Source organism: Loxodonta africana, chromosome 6, assembly GCF_030014295.1.
Source record: "Loxodonta africana isolate mLoxAfr1 chromosome 6, mLoxAfr1.hap2, whole genome shotgun sequence".
Lineage (NCBI taxonomy): Eukaryota > Metazoa > Chordata > Mammalia > Proboscidea > Elephantidae > Loxodonta > Loxodonta africana.
In genome coordinates this window covers 76,991,966-77,018,697 of record NC_087347.1, presented here as the reverse complement: position 1 = coordinate 77,018,697, position 26,732 = coordinate 76,991,966, and the positions used below count along the sequence as shown (strand labels likewise).

General features: G+C 41.3%; 1 protein-coding gene across 1 annotated transcript; it reads left to right on the top strand.

Moving 5' to 3' along the window:
* The first annotated feature begins 1,592 nt into the window (after positions 1–1,592).
* On the top strand, positions 1,593–21,214 carry KLHL23 (kelch like family member 23). Its single transcript, XM_023542862.2, has 4 exons — positions 1,593–1,732; positions 2,663–3,877; positions 9,576–9,728; positions 18,711–21,214. The coding sequence occupies exons 2-4, from the start codon at positions 2,665–2,667 to the stop codon at positions 19,019–19,021; spliced, it is 1,677 nt and encodes a 558-aa protein (XP_023398630.1). The 5' UTR covers positions 1,593–1,732; positions 2,663–2,664; the 3' UTR covers positions 19,022–21,214.
* Positions 21,215–26,732: the final 5,518 nt, after the last annotated feature.

Sequence of the window (26,732 nt, the reverse complement as noted above, 5' to 3'; positions counted from 1 at the left end):
ATATGCTTTCCTTCTCCACTAAACTGTTTACCTGATGTTGAGAAGTTAAACTTTTCATTTTTCTTCTGCTTTGGCTCCAGCACACATTCTGCCAACCATGCCTAAGATTTGCCTGGTTAATGCATGTTCCCAGGTCTCTGCCCCAAAGATTCTAATTCAGTAGTCTGGCTGGGAGTGGTAGGGGTGGTGCTGCATAAACAGCATCCCAGATACTTCAATTGAGATGGTCTGATCTATGGAGTTAAATGAATACCACCCAAATGAGAAAAACAGAGGCTATATATTCAGAGCTTGTGATAGCAAGGGAGTCAACCACCATCACTCGTCTTTGGCACAGGCTCAAAAGAGGCAGGAAAGCTTTACAATGGGGTGCGGGCAGGGGGGAGGGTAGAGAAGCCCTCAGGTATTCTCTGATCATAGGTTTTTGGCCTAAGAAGGTGGAGGAGACTAATGGATTGGTTCAGGGAGCATATTCAGCTTTTTCTGGTTGGTCCTGAGTTGAAAGTAGAGGATAAAAATCGGAAAGTTGGCAGTCACTGATCAAGTCCTGGCAGTTCTGGTCCAATTGTTGCAGAGGTTGTGGCTTGGCTTCCTGGACTTACGTGATTCAGACTTCAATTGTCATATATGGTCTGCCCATTGTCCATTTTTTATATTCCAGAGACCATACTGAGAAACACACTGGGCCTCTCTCTGGTGGTGGTTTCATCCTACCCTCCTTCCTCCCTAAAGGTGGTTAGATTGTAAGTCCCATAAGAGCTATGGACCATCTCTCACCACTCTCTTACCACTGCACTCAGGCATTCAGAAGGCAATCAAGAAAATCTTGCTAATGAATGAATGAGAAATGAAAATACTTGATGCTGGCTTTTGTTGAAATAACAAAGTGAACTTTCTGGTGTAGCACACGGGCAATTTTGTACGATTGGACTGGCCATCACCACCAGGAAGAAAAGCTGGAGGCTGCACCTTCCAGCTACTCTGCTCTAAATCTAAACCTAAGTAACATGAATCCTAGCACACCAGGACTTAGCCTTGGCCCCGACTAGCCCCAGTTTTTCTCAAAGCTTCCAGGTTAACTCATGGTGTGCCAATCAGCCTCTGAGTGCTCTGCTGAGGATGGGATGGTGTTTGTGGAAAGGCTTAGGCTACTTCTGGCATTTTGAAGGCAACTTCAACCCTAGACCTTTAGTTTTGCTGCATTCTTTGCACAATTTTCCCTCTCCGCCCACCATTAGGGGCTAGGTTGGTGAGAGCTACTGAGAGGAGAAAAACGCCTCCCTCTCACGCCTGATGGTCTTAATTCATGATTTACCGTTTGGGAAAACAAGCACGAGCGTGAGAAAGAAGCACAGAGATCTAAACATTGAGTCGGAAGCTAGCGGGGCGAGCAGTCCCCTTGAGGAAGCCGTCCCACCTGCTGCTGGAGGAGAACCGCCTGGGAGGGGCCTCCGCCTCGCGCCTGCCCGTCCCGCCCCCGCCCCCGTCCGCAGCGCGGCCCGGCGACTAGGGGTGTTCGTGCGAGTGGCCCCGCGCCCAGGACGCGTGGGGGGCTGTTCGATCGGAGGCGGGGAGCAGCCGGGGCACCAAAATAGGAGCCGCTTGTGGGCTGGAGCTGCACTAGCAGGCAGCCTCCGTCGCGCCTCTTCCAAAGATGGTCAGAGGGTCCGGAGGCGTCCCCGCCAGCCGCTAGCCCGCCGCCCAGCATCGCGTCCCGGAGCCGCCGCCGGAGGTAGGTGAGGCGCGGTCCCGCCGCCCGAGGCCAGCCGGCGGGGAGCAAGCGGGGCCGGGCGCGGTAGAACGAGGCCGCGCCGCCTCACGAGCCCGCCCGCCATCCGGCGGCGCAGGCACGGAGACAATGGCCGCGCGGGAGCCGGGCCGGACAGAGCGCGGCGTGAGGGGCCGCCCGCGGTGCCCTCCCCACACCTGTGCGGAGTCCCGGGCAGAGGGGCGCGGGCACCGGGTCCGGCGCGGAGCTCTCGAGCCGAGTCCCCGCGCTGGGCCCCGGGGCGGGGCGGTCTCCGGGCGGGAACGTGGGCCCGGGCGCGGGGCGCGCGGAAACCCCGGCTTTAGCCTCGCGGGAGGGGACGCGGGGCTGAGGGGCTGCGGCGGTGGCGGCCGGGCCATTTTCTTTTTCTTTTCTTTCCTTGGGAAAAAAGGCACAAGATTTCCCTTCTATTCTGAGATTTCTTCTAGTCCAGTTTTATTTCGGTCATCCCTTTCTTGGTATCTCTATGTGATTTGAAAGGGAGACGGAGCTAGAGAAAAAGATTGAATTGGGGTTGCACCGAATTGCCCAAGGTCTGGCCTTGTGTGGGGGTACCCCTCGGGCACTTGATTTTGCCAAGTGTGGAATCTCTCCTCGGACTGTCAGCCAAGGGCAGATTATGGAGACCGGGTGAATGGGGATAGCGAAGCAATTATTTCTTCTCAAAAGACAACTGAAAAACCTGAGATGCCAAGCTACCCTGAATTTAAATTGATCATCATATCAATTGCAAAGCAGTGCATCCGTATTTCGCATTTTTAACTTTGAATGCTGAACTTAGTCTGCTTTTGGAGTATATCTGATGATAATCATTTGATGATTGGAATAGTTAGCGTTGATTATTGGAGGTAATGCAAAATTGAAAACACGTTTATTGTTTCATATTTATTGCAGCCATGGCTCTAAAAGGACAAGAAGATTATGTTTATCTTTTCCAGGATTCAGCACATCCAGTGGATTTTCTGGATGCATTCAGAACATTTTACTTGGATGGATTATTTACTGATATTACCCTTCAGTGTCCTTCAGGCATAATCTTTCACTGTCATCGAGCTGTTTTAGCTGCTTGCAGCAATTATTTTAAGGCAATGTTCACAGCTGACATGAAAGAAAAATTTAAAAATAAAATAAAACTCTCTGGTATCCACCATGATATTCTGGAAGGCCTTGTAAATTACGCATACACTTCCCAAATTGAAATAACTAAAAGAAATGTTCAGAGCCTGCTGGAAGCCGCAGATCAGCTACAGTTCCTTTCGGTAAAGAAGGCTTGTGAGCAGTTTTTGGTAAGGCACCTGGATATTGATAATTGTATTGGAATGCACTCTTTTGCGGAATTTCACGTGTGTCCAGAACTAGAGAAGGAATCACGAAGAATTCTATGTTCAAGGTTTAAGGAAGTGTGGCAACAAGAAGAATTCCTGGAAATCAGCCTTGAGAAGTTTCTCTTTATCTTGTCCAGAAAGAATCTCAGTGTTTGGAAAGAAGAAGCTATCATAGAGCCAGTTATTAAGTGGACTGCTCATGATGTAGAAAATCGAATTGAATGCCTGTATAATCTGTTAAGCTATATCAACATAGATATAGATCCAGTGTATTTAAAAACAGCTTTAGGCCTTCAAAGAAGCTGCCTACTAACAGAAAATAAGATACGATCTCTCATATATAACTCTTTGAATCCTGTGCATAAAGAGATTTCCCAGAGGTCCACAGCCACCATGTATATCATTGGAGGCTATTACTGGCATCCTCTGTCCGAAGTTCACATATGGGATCCTTTGACGAATGTTTGGATTCAGGGAGCAGAAATACCAGATTATACAAGGGAGAGCTATGGCGTTACATGTTTGGGACCCAACATTTATGTAACTGGGGGTTACAGGACGGATAACATAGAAGCTCTTGACACAGTGTGGATCTATAACAGTGAAAGTGATGAATGGACAGAAGGTTTGCCAATGCTCAATGCTAGGTATTACCACTGTGCAGTCACCTTGGGTGGCTGTGTTTATGCTTTAGGCGGTTACAGAAAAGGGGCTCCAGCAGAAGAGGCCGAGTTCTATGATCCGTTAAAAGAGAAATGGATTCCTATTGCAAACATGATTAAAGGTAAGTGCAGATTATGTTTATTCTGTATTTTTAGATGTTTGGGGTTAGGCTAGTGGTCTCAGTTCTCTTGCAGTACCTTTAAAAAGAATTTATCATTTTAGAATGCTATCTGTGAACTATGTGGATTACACAAATAGTGTTGCACGGAATGTCCAAGTAAAAGCAGCATAGCAGAGTCCCCAGCTTCACTGAGAGTTATGTGATTAGAATACAGTACTCAGCCTGGAAAAGAAATATCACTTGTATATTAAAAAAACGAACAAACAGTGTCATTCATTCGGCTTACTCCGTGGCCTAAGTGTTGAGCTTAGATCTTGCTTTGAGTCTTAAGAGTTTATATTTATGTCAAAGGTTAAATGAAGAGAGTAATTTGAGCTGTTTTATTAGCTCGTGTTTTAAGTATCAGTTTTTTGTTTTTGTTTGCTTGCTCTTGAAATCAAACGCTTTTAGTTTCTGCACCAGATCAGTTTCTTTTCAATATTAAACTTTTTCCATCTTAAACTGTCCTGGCTATCTGTCACTTAAGAGGACGTTAATTAAAATCTTGGAAGATTTGGTTCCTGTAGGGTGTAACAGAATACATTCTCCCGAAGACTAGAGACAAATAACCCCTGCTTCTTGTGATTCAAGCCCTCTCTCGTAGGCATAGGATAAACAGAGAGCACAGACCCCATACCCCTCCACGTGTGGCCCACAGAGCCAGACACACTATTGGGTCTCAGTATCTGTCTAATAAACGTTATTTTCTGCTGTGTTTGGCAATATATTAGCTTGGCTCTCTTTCCCTTCCGTTGGCAAAACAAAGTTGAACTGGAGCCTTATTCATTGGTGCTGGGGAGTTGTACAAAAACAACTGGTAGTTTGTTACCAAATTTGTGTCATTTTATCCCAAATGTTTCTTCCCAGGCCTTTCTGTTTCTTTTTTAATGCTAGCAAGGGTGTGGGAATTTGACCTGGGTTGGGAATCTGACCTGGTGTGATCTTTGGAGGACAAGCAGGAAGCCTGAGAGGCAGAATGTTTTGGTGATCAGCCTCACTGGTTCTGAAGCCAAACTGCTTGAGTCCACATCCCTTCTTTCCACTTACTTGCTGGTGAGCTTGGACAAATTGCCATCTGTACCATGAGGATTAACAACATCATCACCTAAAAAAAAACCAAACCCATTGCCATGAAGTCAATTCCAATTCCATGTATGACAGAGTAGAACTGCCCCATAGAGTTTTCTTGGCTGTAATCTTTATGAAAGCAGATCGCCAGGCCTTTTTTCCATGGCACCACTCGGTGGGTTCAAACTGCCAACCTTTAGGGTCCTAGCGCAGTGCAAACCGTTTATGCCACCCAGGTTCAGGGTTATAAAGAGGATTAAGTGAATTTATGCATATGAAGTGCAGCAAACAGTGTCTGGCATGGTAAATGTTAGGCATTAATCATTATAGAAGAACGTGTCAGTTTTGATAGGGCTGTGACTAACATCTTTCCTAATTGTCATAGCCACATACACATAACACATCAACAGGTTCAGCAATAGTTGGTAGAGTGGGAGAAGGTAGCTTAAAGCCCTTTGCTATTGCAGCTGGGTTCTTGGCTCTGTCCGAGCTTGACCCCCCACTTACCTGCTCCGGGTCCCCTCCCCAGGGTGATTCAGAATGTCCTGTCTGACTTCTCTCCTACAAAAGAAACAAGGAAAGTTCAAATATTTTGACAGTTATTGGAAATCTCAGTGCATTTCTGCTTCTGTTTCTTAATAACTATTTTAATATTTTTGTACTTTACGGTATATTTCTTTTAGGATAAAAGTATATTAGTTTTCTGAATTAAAAAAAAATCATTTTAGAATAATGCTTGCTGGAAAAAAAATGTTGCGATGGTATATTGGTGCTGAAAGAAAGCCATATGTGCTCTTGGCTTAGCCTTGAGTGGAATGGGAGAATCTCAGAACCCAAAGTCTCCCCTACCTACCAGCTGGGTCTGATATTCTAGAGTTTTTTACTTGCAACTTGAAGCTTTGATTCTTGTTTAAATCCATTCACCCCAGAGAGGAGTAACACTTTGTTAGTCACGTACAGTTTTGATTGGTACTGGTTCTGGTGGGTGAGCTGATGTGCTAAATTTTTAGTTTTCCATTTTCCTATAGAATGGATATCATTTTTCTCAACTTAATTTCTCTTGTAGTCGTGGAAACAAACCACCAGCCTTCTGTGGTAATGGGAGCTTAAATTGGGTAGAGTCAAATTTATTTTCTTTTTTGTTTAAGGATATACAAAGAAGAAATAAATACTTGGCTGTTTAGGTTCTTCTAAGACTCCACCCACCCTCTCCAGTCATAACTTCCCTGCTTGTAAACCTACTTTTATTTTGGAGTAGAAATGAACAAGGAGAGTAAACTACACCCAACACATAGCAATGCTAAGTAAAAGTTGGTTGAAAGACTAAACTGACACTTTCAACTAAAATGGGCCTCATCATCTTGCTTCCTCTTCTCTTCTTCCCCTGCTGACCCCATTTCCTCCTCCTTTTCCGTGTGCCCAGTGTTTCCCAGCTTGATTTCAGAATCAGTCATATCTGTCTCTAATTCAGTCAGTCATCAAGACCTGTCTGCTTTACCAAGTGCTCACTCGTCTATACGAAGAAGTTTGGAAGACAGCTACCTGTCCAACCAACTGGAAGAGATCCATATTTGTGCCTGCTCCCACAAAAGGTGATCCAACCAAATGCAGAAATTATCGAACAGTATCATTAATATTTCAGGCAAGTAAAATTTTGCTGAAGATCATTCAAAAGAGGCTGCAGTAGTCTATCAACAGGGAACTGCCAGAAATTCAAGCTGGATTCAGAAGAGGATGCAGAACCAGGGATGTCACTGCTGATGTCAGATGGATCCTGGCTAAAAGCAGAGAATACCAGAAAGGTGTTTACCTGTGTTCTGTTGACTATGCTAAGGCATTCGACTGGGTGGATCATAACAAATCATAATAAATTCCCATTGCGAAGAATGGGAATTTCAGAACACTAAATTGTGCCCCTGAGGAACCTGTACATAGATCAAGAGGCAGTTGTTCGAACAGAACAAGGGAATACTGCGTAAAGTCAGGAAAAGTGTGTGTCAGGGTTGTATCCTTTCACCATACCTATTCAGTCTGAGTAAATAATTCAAGAAGCTGAAATCTATGAAGAAGAATGGGGCTTCCAGACTGGAGGAGGACTCACTAACTACCTGGATTATGCTGATGACACAGATTTGTTTCCTAATGAAGATCAAAGACTTTATAGCCTGCAGTATGGATTACACCACAACATAAAGAAAATAAAAATCTTCACAACTATACTAATAAGCAGTATCATGATAAACAGAGAAAAGGTTGAAGTCATCAAGGATTTCATTTTCCTTAGATCCGCAATCAACACCCATGAAAGAAGCAGTCAAGAAATTAAAAGACGCATTGCATTGGGCAAATCTGCTGCAAAACATCTCTTTAAAACGTTGAAAGGCAAAGATGTCACCTTGAAAACTAAGGTGCACCTGACCCAAGCCATGGTGTTTTCAGTTGCCTCATATGCATGCGAAAGCTGGACAATGAATAAGGAAGACTGAAGAAGAATTGACGCCTTTCAATTGTGCTGTTGGCAAAGAATGTTGAATATGCCATGGACTGCCATGAATGAACAAATGTGTCTTGGAAAAAGTGCAACCAAATTGCTCCTTAGAAGCAAGGATGGCAACAGTACATCTCACATCCTTTGGACATGTTGTCAGGAGGGATCAGTCCCTGGAGAAGGACATCGTGCTTGGTAAAGTAGAGGGTCATCGAAAAAGAGGAAGACCCTCAACGAGATAGATTGACACAGTGGCTGCAACAATGGGCTCAAGCATAACAATGATTATGAGGATGGTGCAGGACTGGGCAGTATTTCATTCTGTTATTCATGGAGTAGGTATGAGTCAGAACCAACTTGACGGTACCTAACAACAACAACTTGCCTCTGTGTTCTTCCTTCTGTTTCCAGGACCCCCTTTTAACTCAGATAGATAGATAGGTAGATACGTAAACTACCATTGAGTTGATTCTGACTCATGTCGACCTTGTGTACAACAGAATGAAACGTTGCCTGATCCTGCATCATCGTCAAGATAGCTGGCATGTTAGAGTCCAGCGTTGTGGCTATTGTGCCAATCCATCTCACCAAGGTTTACCTCCCTCTCATGGATTGAATTGTGTCCTCCCAAAATATCTGTCAACTTGGCTAGGTCGTGATTCCCAGTATTGTATGATTGTCTACCATTTTGTCATCTGATGAGCTTTCCCTATGTGTTATAAATCCTATTCCTATGATGTTAATGAGATGGATTAGTGGCAGTTATACTGATGAGATCTACAAGATAGTGTCTTAAACCAATCTCTTTTGAGATAAAAAAGAGAGAAGCAAGCAAAGAGACATGGAGACCTCATACCACCAAGAAAGCAGTGCCGGCAGCAGAACTGTGGTTCCTGTGTGGAGAAGCTCCTAGACCAGGGGAAGATTAATGACAAGGACCTTCCTCCAGAGCTGACAGTGAGAGAAAGCCTTCACCTGGAGTGTGCACCCTGAATTCAGACTTCTGTCCTACTAGACTGTGAGAGAATAAACTTGTGTTTTTTAAAGCCATCTACTTGTGGTATTTCTGTTACAGCAGCACTAGATAACTAAGACAGTACCTCTTGCTCGTTAACTTCAGCAAACATGTTATCCTCCTCCAGCAATTGATCTCTCTTGATGACTTGTCCAAAGCAAGCCAGTTGGACAGGGTTCTGTTGTGATCCATAAGGTTTTCATTGGCTAATTTTTGAAAGTAGATTTGCCACATCTAGCTTCCTAGTCTGTCGTAGTCTAGAAGCTCTGCTGAAACCTATCCACTGTGGGTGACCCTGCTCGCATTTGAAATACCAGTGGCATAGCTTCTAGTACCATAGGAGCACCCAAGCCACTACAGTAGGACAAACTGATGGACAAATATGGCCTTCTAACTTAGGTCCTTGATACTCACCTGGGCAGTACCTAGCGCTTTTCTGCCTGTGTCTTTTCATCTTTTCAGTCCCACTCTTTTTTCTAAAAACCTTAACATGCCTGCTGAGGTAAGTCCAAATTACTGAGTTGGGCATCAGGATCCTGTACTGTGTGGCTTCAAGTTGTCATTCCAGCTTTAATTCCTACACATGTCCACCGCATGTGCCACCTGCTGTGGTCAAGCTTGACATTTGTCCAGTGAGCCTTTGTGCTTGCCTTTTCCTCTGTCACTGCCAACTGCCAGAGTCACCTCTACCTGCCAGAGTCCTAGCTACCAAGGACAGGTCAAATCCCGCCACTTCCGTTAAGCCTACCATGATTTCCTCGGTCAAAAGCAATGCCTCTGTGCGCTGAACACTCACAGCAATTCATTTGTCCATTTTTCACGGTACTTATTCCATTCCGTACTTTATGTTCTAATTATCTGTGTCTGTCTCACTCTCTTAAAAGAGCATAGACTCTTTGAACACAAGGAGTCTTTTTCTTCCTTATATCCCTCATAGCACCAAGCCTAAAGTCTTGCATCTCCTGTCCATAATAACAAAAATGATAATAAATGCAGCTCAGGATTTGCTGCAAGAAATAAAGAATGCAATAAAAATATTAAAAAAAAAAAAAGATAAATCTAAAGGTGTGATTTTAATTAACACACAGGCGTGGGAAATGCTACTGCCTGTGTCTTACATGAAGTTATCTACGTCATTGGCGGCCACTGCGGCTACAGAGGAAGCTGTACCTATGACAAGGTTCAGAGCTACAATTCAGATATCAATGAATGGAGCCTCATCACCGCCAGTCCACATCCAGGTAACAAAATGTTTCAAAAAGTACTTCCTGTGGTACAACTTATCAGCATAAGGGATAGCTGGAAATAGAAAATATTAAGTTTATGAATACACGTGGGTTTAACTAAATGGCTTAAAGTATTCATATATCCATCTGATTAGATCATGTCCACAAATATTTTCGTTGATATCTTTACATGACATATTTTAAGTCTGTATGGTTAACAGTAGTTTTTCTTATTTTCACGTAGGTTCATTTTATTTCCTATTCCTTTGTTATATGCTTTCTTTCATTTATTGCATGCGTTATATGAAACACCAATTTTTATAGACAGTTAAAAAGCACTAGTCAGCCTCTCAAATAGAAGGGACACCCACTGATTGAAGTTCGGCAGGAGATCGTTTCCTCCTTGTTGCACATTCTTTCTTGGCTTCAACAACTGTTAAGCACTCACTGCTGTGATGTGCAGAACCCGATGTTGACCTTGCCTAACAGCCGTAAAGAGGACACGTTGTCTGCCCAAAGGAGTGGTCTGCCTTCGGTGATTTCTTTTGTTCTTTGATGTGTCTCCTTGTGAGCAGTTCAGGAGAAAGTATAAGCTGTAGCCTGTTATAGTTATGCCATGTGTTTAAATTTATTTTTGTTAAGAAAGATTCATATCACCATATTAGTTGGAATCATTTTCCATGTAGCATCAGCTTCTGTGTGGGTTAAAAAAAACAAACAAACCCAAAAGACCAAAACCTGTTCCCATCAAGTCGATTCCGACTCATAGTGACCCTAATAGGACAGGGTAGAACTGCTCAGTAGGGTTTCCAAGACTGTAAATCTTTATGGAAGCAGACTTCCCCATCTTTCTCCCGTGGAACAGCTGGTGGGTTCGAACCACTGACCTTTCAGTTAGCAGCCGAATGCTTAACCACTGTGCCATCAGGGCTCCTTTCTGTGTGGGTTACTGGAAGGTACAATTGAAGCTCACAAGCCGAACCATCTGTAAGTAATAACAGTAACCTTTTGAGCTCTTAAAATATGTGAGGCGGCACTAGCTAAGTACTTAGCGTGTAGTATTACTTTCAATCCTTACTACAACCCTAAGAGTGGGTGTTGTTTACCACTGTTTTACATATTCAGAAATGGAGGCTGAGAAAGGATAAATAACGTACTCAAGGTGGTTGTTGTTGGGTGCCGTCAAGTTGGTTCCAACTCGTAGCGACCCTATGCACAACAGGATGAAACACTGCCCGGTCCTGAGCCATCCTCAGAATTGTTATGCTTGAGCTCATTGTTACAGCCGCTGTGTCAGTCCACCTCGTTGAGGGTCGTCTTCTTTTCCAGTGACCCTGTACTCTGCCAAGCATGATGTCCTTCTCCAGGGACTGATCCCTCCTGACAACATGTCCAAAGTATGTGAGACGCAGTCTCGCCATCCTTGCTTCTAAGGAACATTCTGGTTGTACTTCTTCCAAGACACATTTGTTTGTCCTTTTGGCAGTCCATGGTATATTCAATATTCTTCGCCAACACCACAATTCAAAGGCATCAATTCTTCTTCAGTCTTCCTTATTCATTGTCCAGCTTTCATATGCATATGATGCGATTGAAAATACCATGGCTTGGGTCAGGTGCACCTTAGTCTTCAAGGTGATATCTTTGCTCTTCAACACTTTAAAGAGGTCCTTTGCAGCAGATTTACCCAATGTGTCTTTTGATTTCTTGACTGCTGCTTCCGTGGTGTTGATCATGGATCCAAGTAGAATGAAATCCTTGACAACTTCAGTCTTTTTCTCTGTTTATCATTATGTAGCTCATTGGTCCAGTTTTGAGGATTTTTGTTTTCTTTATGTTGAGGTGCAATCTTACTGAAGGCTGTGGTCTTTGATCTTCATTGTAAGTGCTTCAAGTCCTCTTCACTTTCAGCAAGTAAGGTTGTGTAATCTGCATAACACAGGTTGTTAATGAGTCTTCCTCCAATCCTGATGCTCTGTTCTTCTTCATATAGTCCAGCTTCTCGTATTATTTGCTCAGCATACAGATTGAATAGGTATGGTGAAAGAATACAACCCTGGCGCACACCTTTCCTGGTTTTAAACCAATCAGTATCCCCTTGTTCTGTCCGAACAACTGCCTCTTGATCTACTTAAAGGTTCCTCATGAGCACAATTAAGTGTTCTGGAATTCCCATTCTTTGCAACGTTATTTGTAATTTGTTATGATCCACACAGTTGAATGCCTTTGCGTAGTCAATAAGACACAGGTAAACATCCTTCTGGCATTCTCTGCTTTCAGCCAGGATCCATCTGACATCAGCAATAATATCCCTCCTTCCATGCCCTTTTCTGAAACTGGCCTGAATTTCTGGCAGTTCCCTGTCGATATACTGCTGCAGCCATTTTTGAATGATCTTCAGCAAAATTTTGCTTGCGTGTGATGTTAATGATATTATTCTATAATTTCCACATTCAGTTGGATCACCTTTCTTGGGAATAGGCATAAATATGGATCTCTTCCAGTCAGTTGTCCAGGAAGCTGCCTTCCATATTTTTTGGCAGAGGCAAGTGATCACCTCCAGTGCTGCATCTGTTTGTTGAAACATCTCAATTGATATTCCATCAATTCCTGGAGCCTTGTTTTTTGCCAATGCCTTCAGAGCAGCTTGGTCTTCTTCCTTCATTACCATCGGTTCCTGATCATATGTCACCTCTTGAAATGGTTGAACATGGACTAATTCTTTTTGGTATAATGACTCTGTGTATTCCTTCCATCTTCTTTTGATACTTCCTGAGTCGTTTAATATTTTCCCCATAGAATCCTTTACTGTTGCAACTTGTGGCTTGAATTTTTTCTTCAGTTCTTTCACCTTGAAAACAGTAGAAACAGAATTCAAATTCAGGCAGCCTGATTTATGCTTTAGTCTTAGCTGTGTGCCTCCTTAAGTGAGCATTAGTGTTGTCCTGGCTCTCCTGCTTTTAACCAGTGCAGCTACTTCGACACCACGCAGCATAGATCTCAGATCAGTGTTCAGGTAGAGCACACCTAAACTTGGTGTTGCATGTTCATGTGCCACAGGCTTTGGTATAGGAGGAGACTTCAGCCATGGGCTTTCCTGGCTCTGAAGACATCTTGGAATGAGTAGACTTTTTTCTGCCTCCTAAGAGCCAAGATGTGTTACACCCCCCACCATTTCTGTCATGACCAGTGGGAAGTAATAATAACAGCTCATGTCGTTTATCGAGTTCTTGTTATGTGTTAGATACTATTCCAGTGATTTTACATGTCTTAATTTTCTTAAACCTTACAATAATCCTATGAGCTAGGTACAGTTAGTAAGTCATTTTACAGACCACTGAGGTACAGATTGATTAAATAAATTATCCAAGGTCAGGCAGCTAGTGCTTGTTAGAAGTGAGGTTCAAACCAGGCAGCCTGGCTCAGAGCCCATGGCCTTAACAGCTACACTATTTTTATCTCACTGGAGCCTCATATTAACTAACCTTCTGAGGTAGACATTACTCTGCCTATTTTGTAGATAGACTTTTCTTTACAGAGGAAATTCAATATATGAAAAGTCTGATTGAAAAATTAGAGGGCAGTTCGTTACATTTTAAATTTAACATATTTCATAAAGTGGCTCCTTTAAAAAAACAGTTGCTCCGTAATATATTTTAAGTTGCATGTAGCTTGTTAGCTACTTGAAAGAGAGTCTAAAGGGCAGTGAATCTTAAGGTAGAGTACTAAAAGCTATGGCAAATTGAAAAATAAATTAGAAATAAATATTACAGTATAAATCAATGGGAATATGGAACTCCATTTATAAAATTTTGATTTACATTGAACTTTTTCCTGATGTGGAGCCCTGGTGGTGCAGTAGTTGAGCAATCGGCTACTAACCAAAAGGTTGGCAGTTCGAATACACCAACCGCTCCTTGGAAATCCTATGGGGCAGCTCTGTTCTGTCCTGTAGGGTCGCTATGAGTTGGAATCAACTTGATGGCAATGGATTTTTTTTTTTTTCCCCTGATGGGATGTAAAATACAGAGATATCAAATTAGTACCCTACATGGGTATGTTCTGTTTGGCTCCCACAGTGTTGAAAATATTTTTTAATTGGCTTGTTACCAATATTTTAAAATCCGGAGGTTCAAAACAAAAAATCATGATTTCTGGCCTTTAGAAAGAGTGGAAGATCTGGCAACCTGGGACGTATATTCCTTCCTGGCAGCAATCCACTAAGGCCAAGTAGTGGCTGTTCCCTTAAGGTGAGCCTTGTATGTTCCAATGCACCACAGTCTCTCCCTGTTCTCATTGTATCCCAGACCTAGAGGGCATGTGCTGCTGTTGTTCTTACCCCTGTCTTGTTTCACTCATCTCTGCCATCTCCTTAGCCCTTGAGGGCATTTGGAACTGCATCTCTGAATTATAGCAAGATATGTTTTTTATGCACTTAAAAGCACCTCTTGAGGAATGTAAATGTCAATTTTGAGTTATCTTTTGGCTGTATAGCTTAGACTATGAGGAAATGACTATTACTATTTATTGTTTTTTTAAACTATGTTTTGTGTGTTCTCGGTGAAGGTTTACACAGCAGTTTAGGTTCCCATTCAACAATTTCTGCATAAGTTGTTTAGTGACATTGGCTACATTTGTCACAATGTGCAGACAGTCTCGTTATTTCCGTTCTGGTGGTTCCATTTCCATTAATCTCATTGTCCTGCCCCCTTACATTCTCATCTTTGTTTTAAAGTAATTGTTGACCGTTTGGTCTCATATAGGTGATTTTTTAAACCTATTATTATTTTTTGAACCTTTTGTTGTTTAGCTACAAGGTGACCTCAGGGGTTAGTTTCTGTCTAGAGTTTGAAGAGTATCTCTGGCTGGTAATCTTAGGGAGTCCTATAGTCTCAACCAGTCTAGTAGGTCTGCTTTGTTTGTTTGTTTGTTTGTTAAGGAATTTGAGGTTCTGTTTCACATTTTTCTACCGTCCTATCAGGGCCCATCTAGTGTGGCCCTGATTAGAATGAGCGGTAGTGATACCATCTAGTTCTTAAGTCTAGTATTACATTTAAAAAGAAATAGTAATCTCTTTAAGGGAGGCAGGTTTGTATAGTTGAAAATATGACACTGTATAATCCCATTACATTCAAGGTAGCATTTATTGAGATCCTCCATTGGAAAAGATACAATTCTAGTTATGGAAGACACATACGTGATTAAGAGCTAGTTTCTACTGCCACAGGAACTCAAAATCTAGTAGCAAATATATGTTCATAATGGGAGTGCAAGACAATCTTCGGTAAGTTCTACACAAACAAGTGCTACTGAAATTCAGGATAGAGAGCTTGAGTCTAATTAAGGGGAATCTGGCAGTCTTGCAAAGTCCCTGGATTGTACAAATGTTTTGCACTTGACTACTAATCTAAGGCTGGCGGTTCAAACCCACCCAGTGGTGCCACAGAAGAAAGGCCTGACGATCTGCTTCCATAAAGATTACAGCCAGGAAAGCCCTGTGGAGTATACTTTATAACACATGTTGTCATCATGAGTCAGAATCGACCTGATGGCAACAGGTTTGGTTTTGGTTTTTGGCAGTCTTTCGAGGCTTTTGGGAGTAGGTAGGTTATGGTCTGGGCCTTAAAGAATGGCTACAATAAGAAAGGTAGCTTTTGAGGAAGGGTTTTTCAGTGAAGGAAGAATTCACTGAGAAGGTATTCCAGTACCTGGGAGTAGATGTGTATGAACGGAAAGTAAGAGGATAGAATGGGAGATAGGTGAGTTCAGTTGGGGAGCTTTGAAAATACAGTCTAGAGAATTTAGTAAAAATGGAGAACCATAAAATATTTCAGAGTAGGAGAATCATGTGTGATCGGCTGTAGTTTTAAGAAGAAAACGCCTTTTAGAGTGGACTGGAAGAAAAACAGAGGGCAGGGAGATCTCCTAAGACTGGTAATGAACCAGGTAAGAAATGCTAAAAGCCCGGAGAAGCAGTAGGAGTAGACAAGAGAGGCAGATGTGAAGAATGTTATAGATTCAGCAGCTGGTTGCCACCTTAGCTGATTGGATATAGGGATGGGGTGAGAAAGGAATTGAAATTCACTCCAGGGTCACTGACAGGTTGACTAGGAGGATGGGGAGCATGGAAGGAGGAGCCAATGGAGAGAGAGAAGTGGAGAGGTGAGTAGTTTAGTAGTTAAATGTGAAGGACTCAGAAGAGCTGTCCAGCAAGCAATGGAGAATATGGGTCTGCAGTCTAGGAGGAAGAATGTGGCTAAATATAGAGCTCTGGGAGTTATTTGCTTGGAGATGATGGTTCTGGGTACGGGGATGGATGAGATGCCTTGGGAGGGTGGGACGAACAAGGGCTGTGGGCAAAATCTTGGGAAACAGCCTCAGTTCAGGGAGTAGCTGAGGGAGAAGAGTGAAGAACAGGGAAGAAGTAGTAAGTGATAAAGGAGAAAAACCTGTAGAGAACAGTGTTAAGTCAGGAGAGTGTATAGTCCGGTGTCAAGTCTTGGCTCTGCTGTTTATTTACTTGCCTAACTTTAGGCTCTTGGCCTTAACTTTCCAGTAGAATAAGGAAGTTAGACTAGATAAACTTTACAGGTCCTTTCAATGAGAGAAATCTTAGGAAAAATTTTTTTTATTTCAATGGATATTGAATACTGAACAACATTGTAGTTGCCTCTGAATTCCTGTATCGCTCTGTTCATATCATTTGTGTAACTGAATACAGACTGCTGTGTATTTATTTATATTTAATATTTGTATGTAAAAACTCTGAACAGTGACAAATGGTGTCATTCCCAAGCTTCATTGGAATTTTTTTTGTTCATTTGTTCATTCATTTATTCGTACAACAGATGTTTGCTGAACATTTCCTGTGTATTATGTACGGTGCTAGGAGCTCAACAAACAAGACACAGTCTCTTAGCCTCAGTGGCTTAGTGAAATTGACCAAAAAGAGAAAAAGGCAGTTTCAGCTGAGGAAGAAAAAATTCTCCTCAACAAAACAGAGCATTGTGTCATCTTTGGGTAATGGGGGAAAATGATTAGGAATCACTTTATTTTAATCATTTTTACTGCAATATATCTTTTAGCATAAGATTCACAAATTGAAGATTGTTTATAAACTTTGAAAAATTTAAGAAGAGCATAGTAATCTCATTGTTGAATAACTTATACCAACTGATAAAAATCTGAACCATTATTAAATTTCACAATAAGCATTTGAGGAAATGATTCATTTATATAAATCGTTTTTTGCAAGTACTTAAAACAACTAAACCCTATAAAAATTCTACATGTATATAACTGGAAATTAACAAATGGGTTTTTCAGTAATAAAAGAATTCCTGTTTTCTTGGATATCAGAAACTTGACAATGATAGTACATACAATCAAAGTGAAAATACTTCTCTTCTGAGACTTTTGTTTAGTTTTCAAAACCTAGATAGCAAGAACTTTACTGATAGTAAGTTATCTACCATTCTTAAGTAGAAACCGCATTTTTGATCTTACATTCTCTTTCTAAAGAGGGGGTTTATATGCTTTTCTTTCACACAGTAGCGTAGACACATGTTGGTGCACAGAGGGTACAAGGTACAGTTCATTCCTGGATTCAGCACTTACCGAGCCGGTACATTGTGCCAGGTACTTGCCATTCGCCTACTGGGAATAGAGCAGTGGGCAGGACACAGTTCCTGCACTGCTAGAAGGGGGAGAGAGAGACAAGAAACAAACATATCAGACCATGAGGAGTGCCATGGAGAGAATAAAAATGGTGATGTGATTGATAGAGATGCCTGACTGGACACTTGAGGTTGGACAAGGCCCTTTGACGGGCGATGATAAGATGAGACCTGAATAATAAGGAGGCAGCCACGCGCAGACCTACGGAAAGAAGAGACTCCCAGGCGGAAGAAACAGCTCAGTGATGGCCAGCTAAATCTTTATTCACTGTGATGCAAGTGCCACTGATAAATCCTCCTCTTCCTTCAGGCCTGCAGCGCAAAGTATTTGAGTGTAGTTTTGTGGCTGATATTCCCAGAGAAGTAAACTAGCAGGCTTGTAGTAATGTTAGAAGTGGGGATACAGAAGGAACAAGACTGGCACTGGTGAGGCAAGTGAGACGCCTGAGGCACAAAATTTAAGGAGTCATTCCGAGGGTGAAGGCCTCCTTACATTTTGTACCCTAGGTGCCTCACTTGCCCCACCTTAGTCACAGCCCTGGAAAGATGAGAGAGAGGAAGTGAAGTTGTAAAAGGTCCTGGCAGCTTTGAAGAGCCAGGAGTTTTGGATGTGAAGGAGAGGAAGGAAGTGAGAAAAACTGCAACAGCCTAAGCGCTGACCGCTAGAGGCAGACTACCTGCCCTAGCACCCTGGCCTTAGACATCAGCCCTCTGTCTCTGGGCACCAGTGATAGTTTCTTAGGGTAGTAGACTCTAGGTCAGTGCTCATCTGGTTGGTTGTATGTTTCTCTGACTTCTTGGGTCCTTTAGTGGACCATTAGTGTGAGAGAGACCAGCCAAGGTAATCCTGTGTGGCACCTGTGGCAGCACACACCACCGATTACCTGCAGCTGGTTACAGGGATAGTGTGCTAAGACCCGAAGGAACCTACACCTGTTACCTGGTACATCTCTCTGTAAGAAGAACCCTACTAGTTCCGTCTTTCTCAGATATATGCTGAGTCAAAAGGCATTTGTGTGAGAGAATTCCCAGGAGGGTGGGTGATCTGAGGATGAGTTCCTCTCTGGCATTGTGCACAGCCAGCATAAGGATGACCTCAGGGGTAACAGCAGCACGGCCGGAGCAGGCTGTGATCTAAATCAGGTGATGGCGAATGGATTTTAAGCCGTGACATTGCAGTAGTGTGTGCCAGAATCAGCATGCTACCAGTACTCTGTTATTGCATGCTCAGTTGTAGAGGAGTATTACATCACCTTGCCATAGTATTTCTCTTGTTTTTTATCCTAATAAAAATTTGCTCTTTTTTTCCTTTTTTTTTAAGAATATGGATTGTGTTCAGTTCCATTTGAAAATAAGCTCTATCTAGTTGGCGGACAAACGACAATCACGGAGTGCTATGACCCTGAACAAAACGAGTGGAGAGAAATAGCTCCCATGATGGAAAGGAGGATGGAGTGTGGTGCCGTCATCATGAATGGATGTATTTATGTCACTGGAGGATATTCCTACTCAAAGGGAACGTATCTTCAGAGCATTGAGAAATACGATCCAGATCTTAATAAGTGGGAAATAGTGGGTAATCTTCCAAGTGCTATGCGGTCCCATGGCTGTGTTTGTGTATATAATGTTTGATCAAATCCACAGAAGTGACCGGGTAATTGCTGTTTTGTAGTATAGTAAAAAAGGGTTTTGAAGTCCCTAACTTGTTATTGTGGCCTGGCATATAGTAAGGAATTGGTAAATTTTAATTTGTAACTCTTACTATAACCCCAAACCCAGTCATGAATGGTTAAGAAAAGTCTTACGTATATGCAGGTGAAACAGTGGGGTTATTAACCCTAGAATTTCTTCTTTTTAAAGCCAATATGGGATATTAGACACTTGATAAAAGGTGAAATACCTGTGTGGTGAATCTTTTCCTCCTGATAGCAGCAACACTGGGTGTAAGTCATAATCAGTCTGTGGACCGAAATGTCTCTTTATGGCCCTGTAAAGTAATACTGTATATCAAAGTTCTGTTCAGCTAGCAGGAATTTGAAATTTAAAGAGGAAATCTTTTCTACCTCTACAAAATCAACACATAAAAAAACACACACATTTTTTTAAAAAAACACACACCTTTAGAATTATTTAGCATGTGGACTGACTGGTTTATTTTTCTTTGTAGTGTATGTAATTTATTGTTACTTTTCTTTATTTACTGACCACCAGAGATTTACAAAATGCTGTGCAAAACTGTGTTACTGTGTGAGTTTACAAACTAAATTTAAAAGAATGGCAAATCTGAAAAATTGCAGAGCAAATAGTCAACACTTGCTGGTGTTAATGGGTGTGTTTAATTTTCAGCTGTGATATAAATTGTTGGTTTAGGTATCTTTAGTTTAAGCATGTTATAAATGTCTTTATTCTTAATTGTAGATAAATGTTTACATATAAAATTGAGTTTAGAGCTAGAAAATATGTAGAACAATTATGATATAGTAGAAAGTACATTGACGAGAGCCAAGAAATTTGAGTTCAGTTCCCAGCTCTGCCACTAACTATGTTTGTGACTTGGGTCAAGTCACTTAACCTCTGTTTTAGAGCTTCCTAATCCATGCGAACTGGCACTGTGGATCATAGATGCTCCCAGATACGGATTCCTTCAGCCCTTGGAATGCCTGGAGGGGACCTGGGTAGCTGGAACCTCTGGGCTAGAAACACCTTTGTCCATTTACCCCGGCGTGTCTGCCATATCACATTTCATGTGTGCCCCAACAGTGCTTAAGTTAACTCATCTAAACTTTTAGTAATCTCTGAGACCATCTATTCTAAACCCTTCGTTGTTTAAAAAGAGACCATAATTATATTTAACTTTAAAGACTAAGGTTTAAAACTACATAACACTTCTGTTTGTTTGTTTGTTTTTTTTTAATTTTGGAAAGGAACTGTTGAATGCACTCATTTCAGATATTATTTTAAATAGGTACAACCCTTTGGGAATGCAGTATGGTACTGGATAGCAAGAGCCATAAAAATGACCATGTCCTCTGCCCCATTAATTCTACTCCTAGATTTTTAACCTAAAGGACTAATTCAAAGGAAGAAAAGGTAAATGCATGAAGATGTTTATGTCTCTATTACTTGTGATAGCAAAAATTGGAAATAACCTATATGTCAAGGAAGAAAGTAGGCTAACAAGAACAGTGAAGTGTTATACAGCCATTAAAGTAATTATCTGGAAGACTGTAGAAACATAGATGTGTCTATGATGATGGTAAGTAAAATAAGCACAATACAATAAAGTGTTCACACTATTGTGACTTTGTGAAATCTTTATGCATGTGGTTATATGCAAAACTGAAATTCACTGTGGTAAAATGGGATAAGGAATGATTTTTAATTTATTTGTTTTCTTTAATATTTGTGTTTTCAATAAAAGTAAATAAATCTTTGTATACATGGTAAAACTTTTATTTGGGGCCAACTGAGATGAAAGACAGTCTAAATTAGTGAAACAACTGAATTACAGATTTTTTCAAATATATTTTATTGCTCTCAAGAACATTTAGCAGTTAATGCTGGATCAATAATACATTGCCCAGTAGTGCTTTGGGAAATCTCCTTTGTGGAACAGATGAAACTGTAATCACCCTCATCTCCTTTTGGCCTATCTACCAAACCAACCAAACCAAACCCAGTGCCGTCAAGTCGATTGCGACTCATAGCGACCCTATAAGACAGAATAGAACTGCCCCATAGATAGAGTTTACAAGGAGCGCCTGGCAGATTTGAACTACCAACCCTTTGGTTAGCAACTGTAGCACTTAATAACTATGCCACCAGGGTTTCCTTTAGCCTTTCTAAGTCCTCTAAAATCCTGACTCGAGTCTAACCTTCTCTGAAGTTCTTTCCTGACTCTCCTAGACATAGTAAACTCCCATTGTCACACTGACAGTTTATTATTTATATGTGCCTAGTATGTCTCCTGGCTAGTATTGTGATCATGGAGCACATCTTAATATTCTCAGAGTCTAGCAGTTCATACATATATTCACCATACTTTTATTTTTTGAATGATAATATTGATTATTTTTACAGAAAAGCCTTTCAGAGGTGCTTAAAAAAAACAAAACCAAACCCGTTGCTGTCGAGTCAGTTTCAACTCATAGCGACCCTGTAGGTGCTTAGGGGATCTTAAAAATAGTGTGTGATCAGAGCTGTTTAATTTACAGCTCTCTTTTCTATAAAATTATTTTTTGCTATTGGTTTTTACATAGAGGAAAGGATCAAGTAAGATGAACAAGCTAGTATAAATGATAGTTACGTAGAGTTAGGACAGAAATACCACAAGTGGATGGCTTTAACATAAATTTATTTTCTCACAGTTAGAGGGCTAGAAGTCCAAATTCAGAGCACCAGTTCAAGGGGAAGGCTCTCTCTCTTTGTCAGCTCTGGAGGAAGGTCCTTGTCTCTTGCGCTTCTGCTTCCTAGTTCCTTGGAAATCTCTCTGTTTTGACACCTCTCTTCCCCCATCTCTGCTTGCTAGCTTGTGTTTAATCTCTTTTATATCTTAAAAAAGATTGACTCAAGACACACCCTACCCTAATCCAGTCTCTTTGGCATAACAAAGGCCACCCAAAGCACAGGCATAGAGGTTAGGATTTACAACACATTTTACGCAGGCGGTGGAGGGGGGGGAGTGGTGCGGGGAGACACAGTTCAATGCGTAACAATTGAAAAGTATTTTACTGAAATTAAGTGCCAACAATTGCTTTGAGAATCAAACACTATTTTAAAAAATAATGAAAATTGTGGACATGCTTTCCAACGTGTCTTAATTAAGATGACTCTCAGTACCCAAACTTTAAAAGTCACAGTTTCTCACAAGCTTTATTTTTAGTTTTCTGGCTGCAACTGAAAACAGTGTCAACTTCTAAAGTACTTGTTTGCCTAAAGGCATATTAGCATTTTTTTTTGTAATCATGTAAACATATGCCTACAAAGGGGCCTACTTTATATAGTGGGGTTTAGGTGCTACATCGGCCAGTAATTGATAATCAGTCTGTCCCCACCATACAACCCTCCTTGCCCCCCCCCCACATACCACAAAGCAACCAAAAACACCTCTTTCATTAGTTTGATGTTGTCTGAAACTCTAAATACAGCATCATTTCTCACGTTGCTGTAATGATTAATTTTATGTGTTAACTTGGCTAGGCTGTAGCCAAAAACCAAACCCATTGCCGTCGAGTCAATTCCAACTCATAATGACCGTATAGGAAGGACAGAGTAGAACTGCCCCGTAGAGTTTCCAAGGAGCGCCTGGTGGATTTGAACTGCAGATCTTTTGTTTAACAGTTGTAGCACTTAACCGCTACGCCACCAGGGTTTCCTACGGTACCCATTTATTTAATCAAACACTAGGTGTTGCTGTGAAAATATTTTGTAGACGTGGTGAACATTTACAATCAGTTGACTTTTAGTAAAGGAGATTACCCTCGATGATGTGAATGGGCCTCATCCAATCGGTTTAAGGCCTTAAGAGCAAAAACTGAAGATTCCAGTAGAAGAAATTTACCTCAAGACTGCAACATCAATTCCTGCCTGAGTTTCTTGTGTAACAACCTGCCCTACAAACTTTTGACTTGCCAATTCCTACAATCACATGAATCAGTTCCTTAAAAAGAAATCTCTTTACATACACACACATACATACACACACACATATTCATATATATCCTTTTGGTTCTGTTTCTGTGGAGAACTGACTGATACAGCTGTGATAGACATAGACACAGCTCCAAGTTTTTATCTGCCTCAGAACAATTCCCTTAAAGACCATGTCTATGCTGATGCCCTGACTTTCTCCCTATGGGGCATGTAAACTGAGGCTATGATAGCACCTAATCTCTAAATCACAGTGGTGAGTCCAGAGTTGTGGTTGGCCAAATTCCATGCTATGAGGACTAGGGCAGTTTGAATAAAGAGAAATACTAGAAAACATATTGACTAGGGTTGACGGATGGCGTTGAACTTGGTTCCAGGTCTTGATGCAGCTCCTTCCCTTCAGTTGGTTACATGAACCAAAAGGTCCTCTTGTTTTGAGTTGGGTTTGTCTCTTGCAACCAAAAGACCTCTTGACATACATCAGACAAGGGATTTGTCCCTTGTTAATATAAATTCTTTTTGAATAGTGTATTAGTTTTCTATTGCTGCTGTAACAAATTGCCACAAACTTAATGGCTTAAAAAAAACACAAATGTATTACTGTTTTATGGCAGGGATCTCAGATTGTCAGCAGGACTGCTTTCCTTTTGGAGGCTCTAGGGAAGAATCTGTTTTCTTGCCCTTTACAGCTTGTATTACCCGCTCACATTACTTGGCTCTTGAGCTTCCTCTATCTTCAAAGCAAGCAATGTTGCATCTCACTGTGCCTTTCTTTAGTCATATCTCCCTCTGACCTTCCTCTTTTGCCTCCCTATTCCATTTTTAGAGACCCTTATAATTATATTTGGGTCCACCTGGATAATCCAGAATAAACTACCTATTTTAAGGTCTGCTGATCAGCAACCTTAATTCCATCCGCAACTTAAATTCCCCTTTGTCATGTAACCTAAAATACTTCGAGGGATTAGAACGTGAACATCTGGGGAGCATTCTTCTGCTTATCGTAGATGGTGACATAAGATCTTAGCCTTACTTTTACAATTGCATGTGGTTGAATTTACCTTATTTTCTGAGAGGAAGTTCTGATAGAAAAAGGACTGGAATATAGAAAGAAAGTGGGTAAGAAAAGAGATGTTGGTTACATAGTTGGTTACATTCTGCCAAGGGGTAGCCTTTCCAGCCTGAAAACAGAATATAATGCAAGAAAAGTTACTTTAATTATGTCAAACGTGGATTACCAATCCTGTAATAATCCCCACCGCTGCCTTTGCAGGCAGGGAAGGACCCCAGATATTCTTGTGTATTTAGGAAGCCACGCACCTTGAATCTTAGTCTAAGCCAATCACGTTATTCCAGCCTCCTTGCCTTCGTTTGGTGTAGGAGTATGTGAGAAGTCACTGGGCCACTTCCAGGAAATTTTCTTTTTTTTGCTTTTAAAGGGTGGATAGGAAGACTAAACATAGTAAATATCTCATCTTTCTTGAAGTTAATGTACAAAGATTTTCTTTGAATTTTTTCACAAATTACCATTAAGTGTAAGTGTACAGAGGACAATCCCAAGGTGTAATTCATAATATCAAGTATTTCATAAAGTAGTTATAGCAGTGGCACTTGAACAGCTAAGAAATAAAGCAGTATAAGGCCACAGTATTAATTTAAAATTATGAAATATCAATACTAATATTCAGGGTTTATTGATTATCACGATTGTTAAGGTAACTTAAAAATTTTCACATTCGAAGGGCTCAATATGAAATTAATTCCATTGTTAAGTTTAATAAAAATAAAATGAATTTTTAAATTGGTATTGAAGGCAAGTTTTATTTGTACAGTGTCACCTAATAGCATAGAGTAATCTTTAATAAAATCAGGGGTACATAAGTACAAAATGCAAGAAAAGAGAAAACAATTTAACTATGGCACAAACTTCATGGAATATACAGCAGTGAATATAAAGTCATCATCAATGAAACAGTCTGATAATCCAGGAGTATTATCATAGTCTTTAACTCTGGATCTAAGTTTCAATGGCATTTTGAAATCAGAAGTCATAGACCGTTAACATTTACCTTAAAAGATAATACAGTAAAACCTGCAAAAGCTGGAACCTGTGTAAGGTGGAAACCTGTCAGAGAAGGGAAACACATACTTTCCACTAAGAGAGTGATTGAAAAGTGGTAAGCTGCACCCTGTCAAACTCAGAAAACTTGTGAGACCTGGAAAACCAAAGGAGTTCCATCAAGTTCTGGCTCTCCCAGGTTTCACTGTACTGTCTTCAGGCCATCACTGAGATGGTGATGAACATCTTGCTCAAACCTCAGTGAATATTGTAGATTCTAGTTAGCCACATTCTGAGAGTGGGCTGTGCTGGCCTAGGAAGAGTGCCTATAAATTGTGCCCTGTTGGATATATGAGGTTGCCAACATTTCAACTTTCATCTTTGAGATTCAAACCAGACCAAAAGATTTACCTTGGTATGCCTGCAGGTACCAACAGAGGTTCTTGTTGGGGAAAGGGAAGTACCAGCAGTGCACATGTCAGCCTTAATAGGGATAAAAACAAAAAACAAAATGTTGCCGTCAAGTCAATTCCGACTCGTAGCAACCCTGTAGGACAGAGTAGATACTGCCCCATAGGTTTCCAAGGAGCGACTGGTGGATTCCAACTGCTTACCTTTTGGTTAGTAGTCAAACTCTTAACCAATGCGCCACCAGGGATAGGTATAGCCAGTTGTTTCTTGTGCATCCCCTGACACACACCCTTTTGTTCACCAACATTTATAACACCTGCTGGGCATGTGTGATCTGCGAACGCTTTTAGTAAACCCTGTCAGCCATTGAAAATACTACCTCACTAAATACAGGCTTCATTTGAAAATCCACAGATAAGCTCTTAAACTTTCCCTGGACAGATGGATACACAAAAATGGCATAAAAGAAAATTTCTCAAATGTTTATTTCTGCAACTCTCTTCTTTTGGATTTTTCCTCCTTACATTAAGGAATGAAACAGATTTCACCCAGCCAAGAATCTAATATACCTTGCGCACAGGGCAGATGTGTGAGTTAAGAGCTTTACCAGTTGGGTATGATTTAAGAAAAAAAAAATTTGTTTTTACTATTAGATATAATACAAATATGGAAAGCCATGTAAAACAAATGCACAGCCTAATGAATTATAATGCAACCCCCTCGTGAATGGCATCCATGTTAGGAGAGGGAAGCTTGCCCAGACACCCTCCATGTGCACATCCCAAACACAATCTCCTCTTGCCCTTTATAAGCACCTCTATCACTGGAAGGAGCCCTGGTGGCACTGTGGTTAAGCGCTCAGCTGCTAACAGAAAGGTCAGCAGTTTGAACCCACCAGCTGCTCTGAGGAAGAAAGATGTGGCAATCTGCTTCTGTAAAGATTACAGCCTTGGAAATACTACGTGCCCTAGTTCTACTCTGTCCTATAGGGTTGCTATGAGTCAGAATTGACTCGACGGCAGCAGGTGTCCTTTCTGGGGTAGTCATTGTCTGTCTGCTGGATATCATTGCCCAAGTATATATCTGTAAACACTATAGTTTAGCTTTGCCTGTTTGTTTTTGTAATGCCTTTTAGGTCTGTTAATCTATAGGTTTTTGTAAAATGGTAGTAGTAGCAGCAGAACCTGTCTAACTTCAGTGGGGATACTGACCAGGATCAGACCA

What these genes read in the sequence shown, in the direction of transcription:
- KLHL23 (XM_023542862.2), top strand. Translation starts at nt 2,665, where the DNA reads ATGGCTCTAAAAGGACAAGAAGATTATGTTTATCTTTTCCAGGATTCA. An exon ending in TATTGCAAACATGATTAAAG is followed by an intron (nt 3,878 to 9,575) that starts GTAAGTGCAGAT and finishes ATTAACACACAG; the next exon opens with GCGTGGGAAATGCTACTGCC. An exon ending in CACCGCCAGTCCACATCCAG is followed by an intron (nt 9,729 to 18,710) that starts GTAACAAAATGT and finishes TTTTTTTTTAAG; the next exon opens with AATATGGATTGTGTTCAGTT.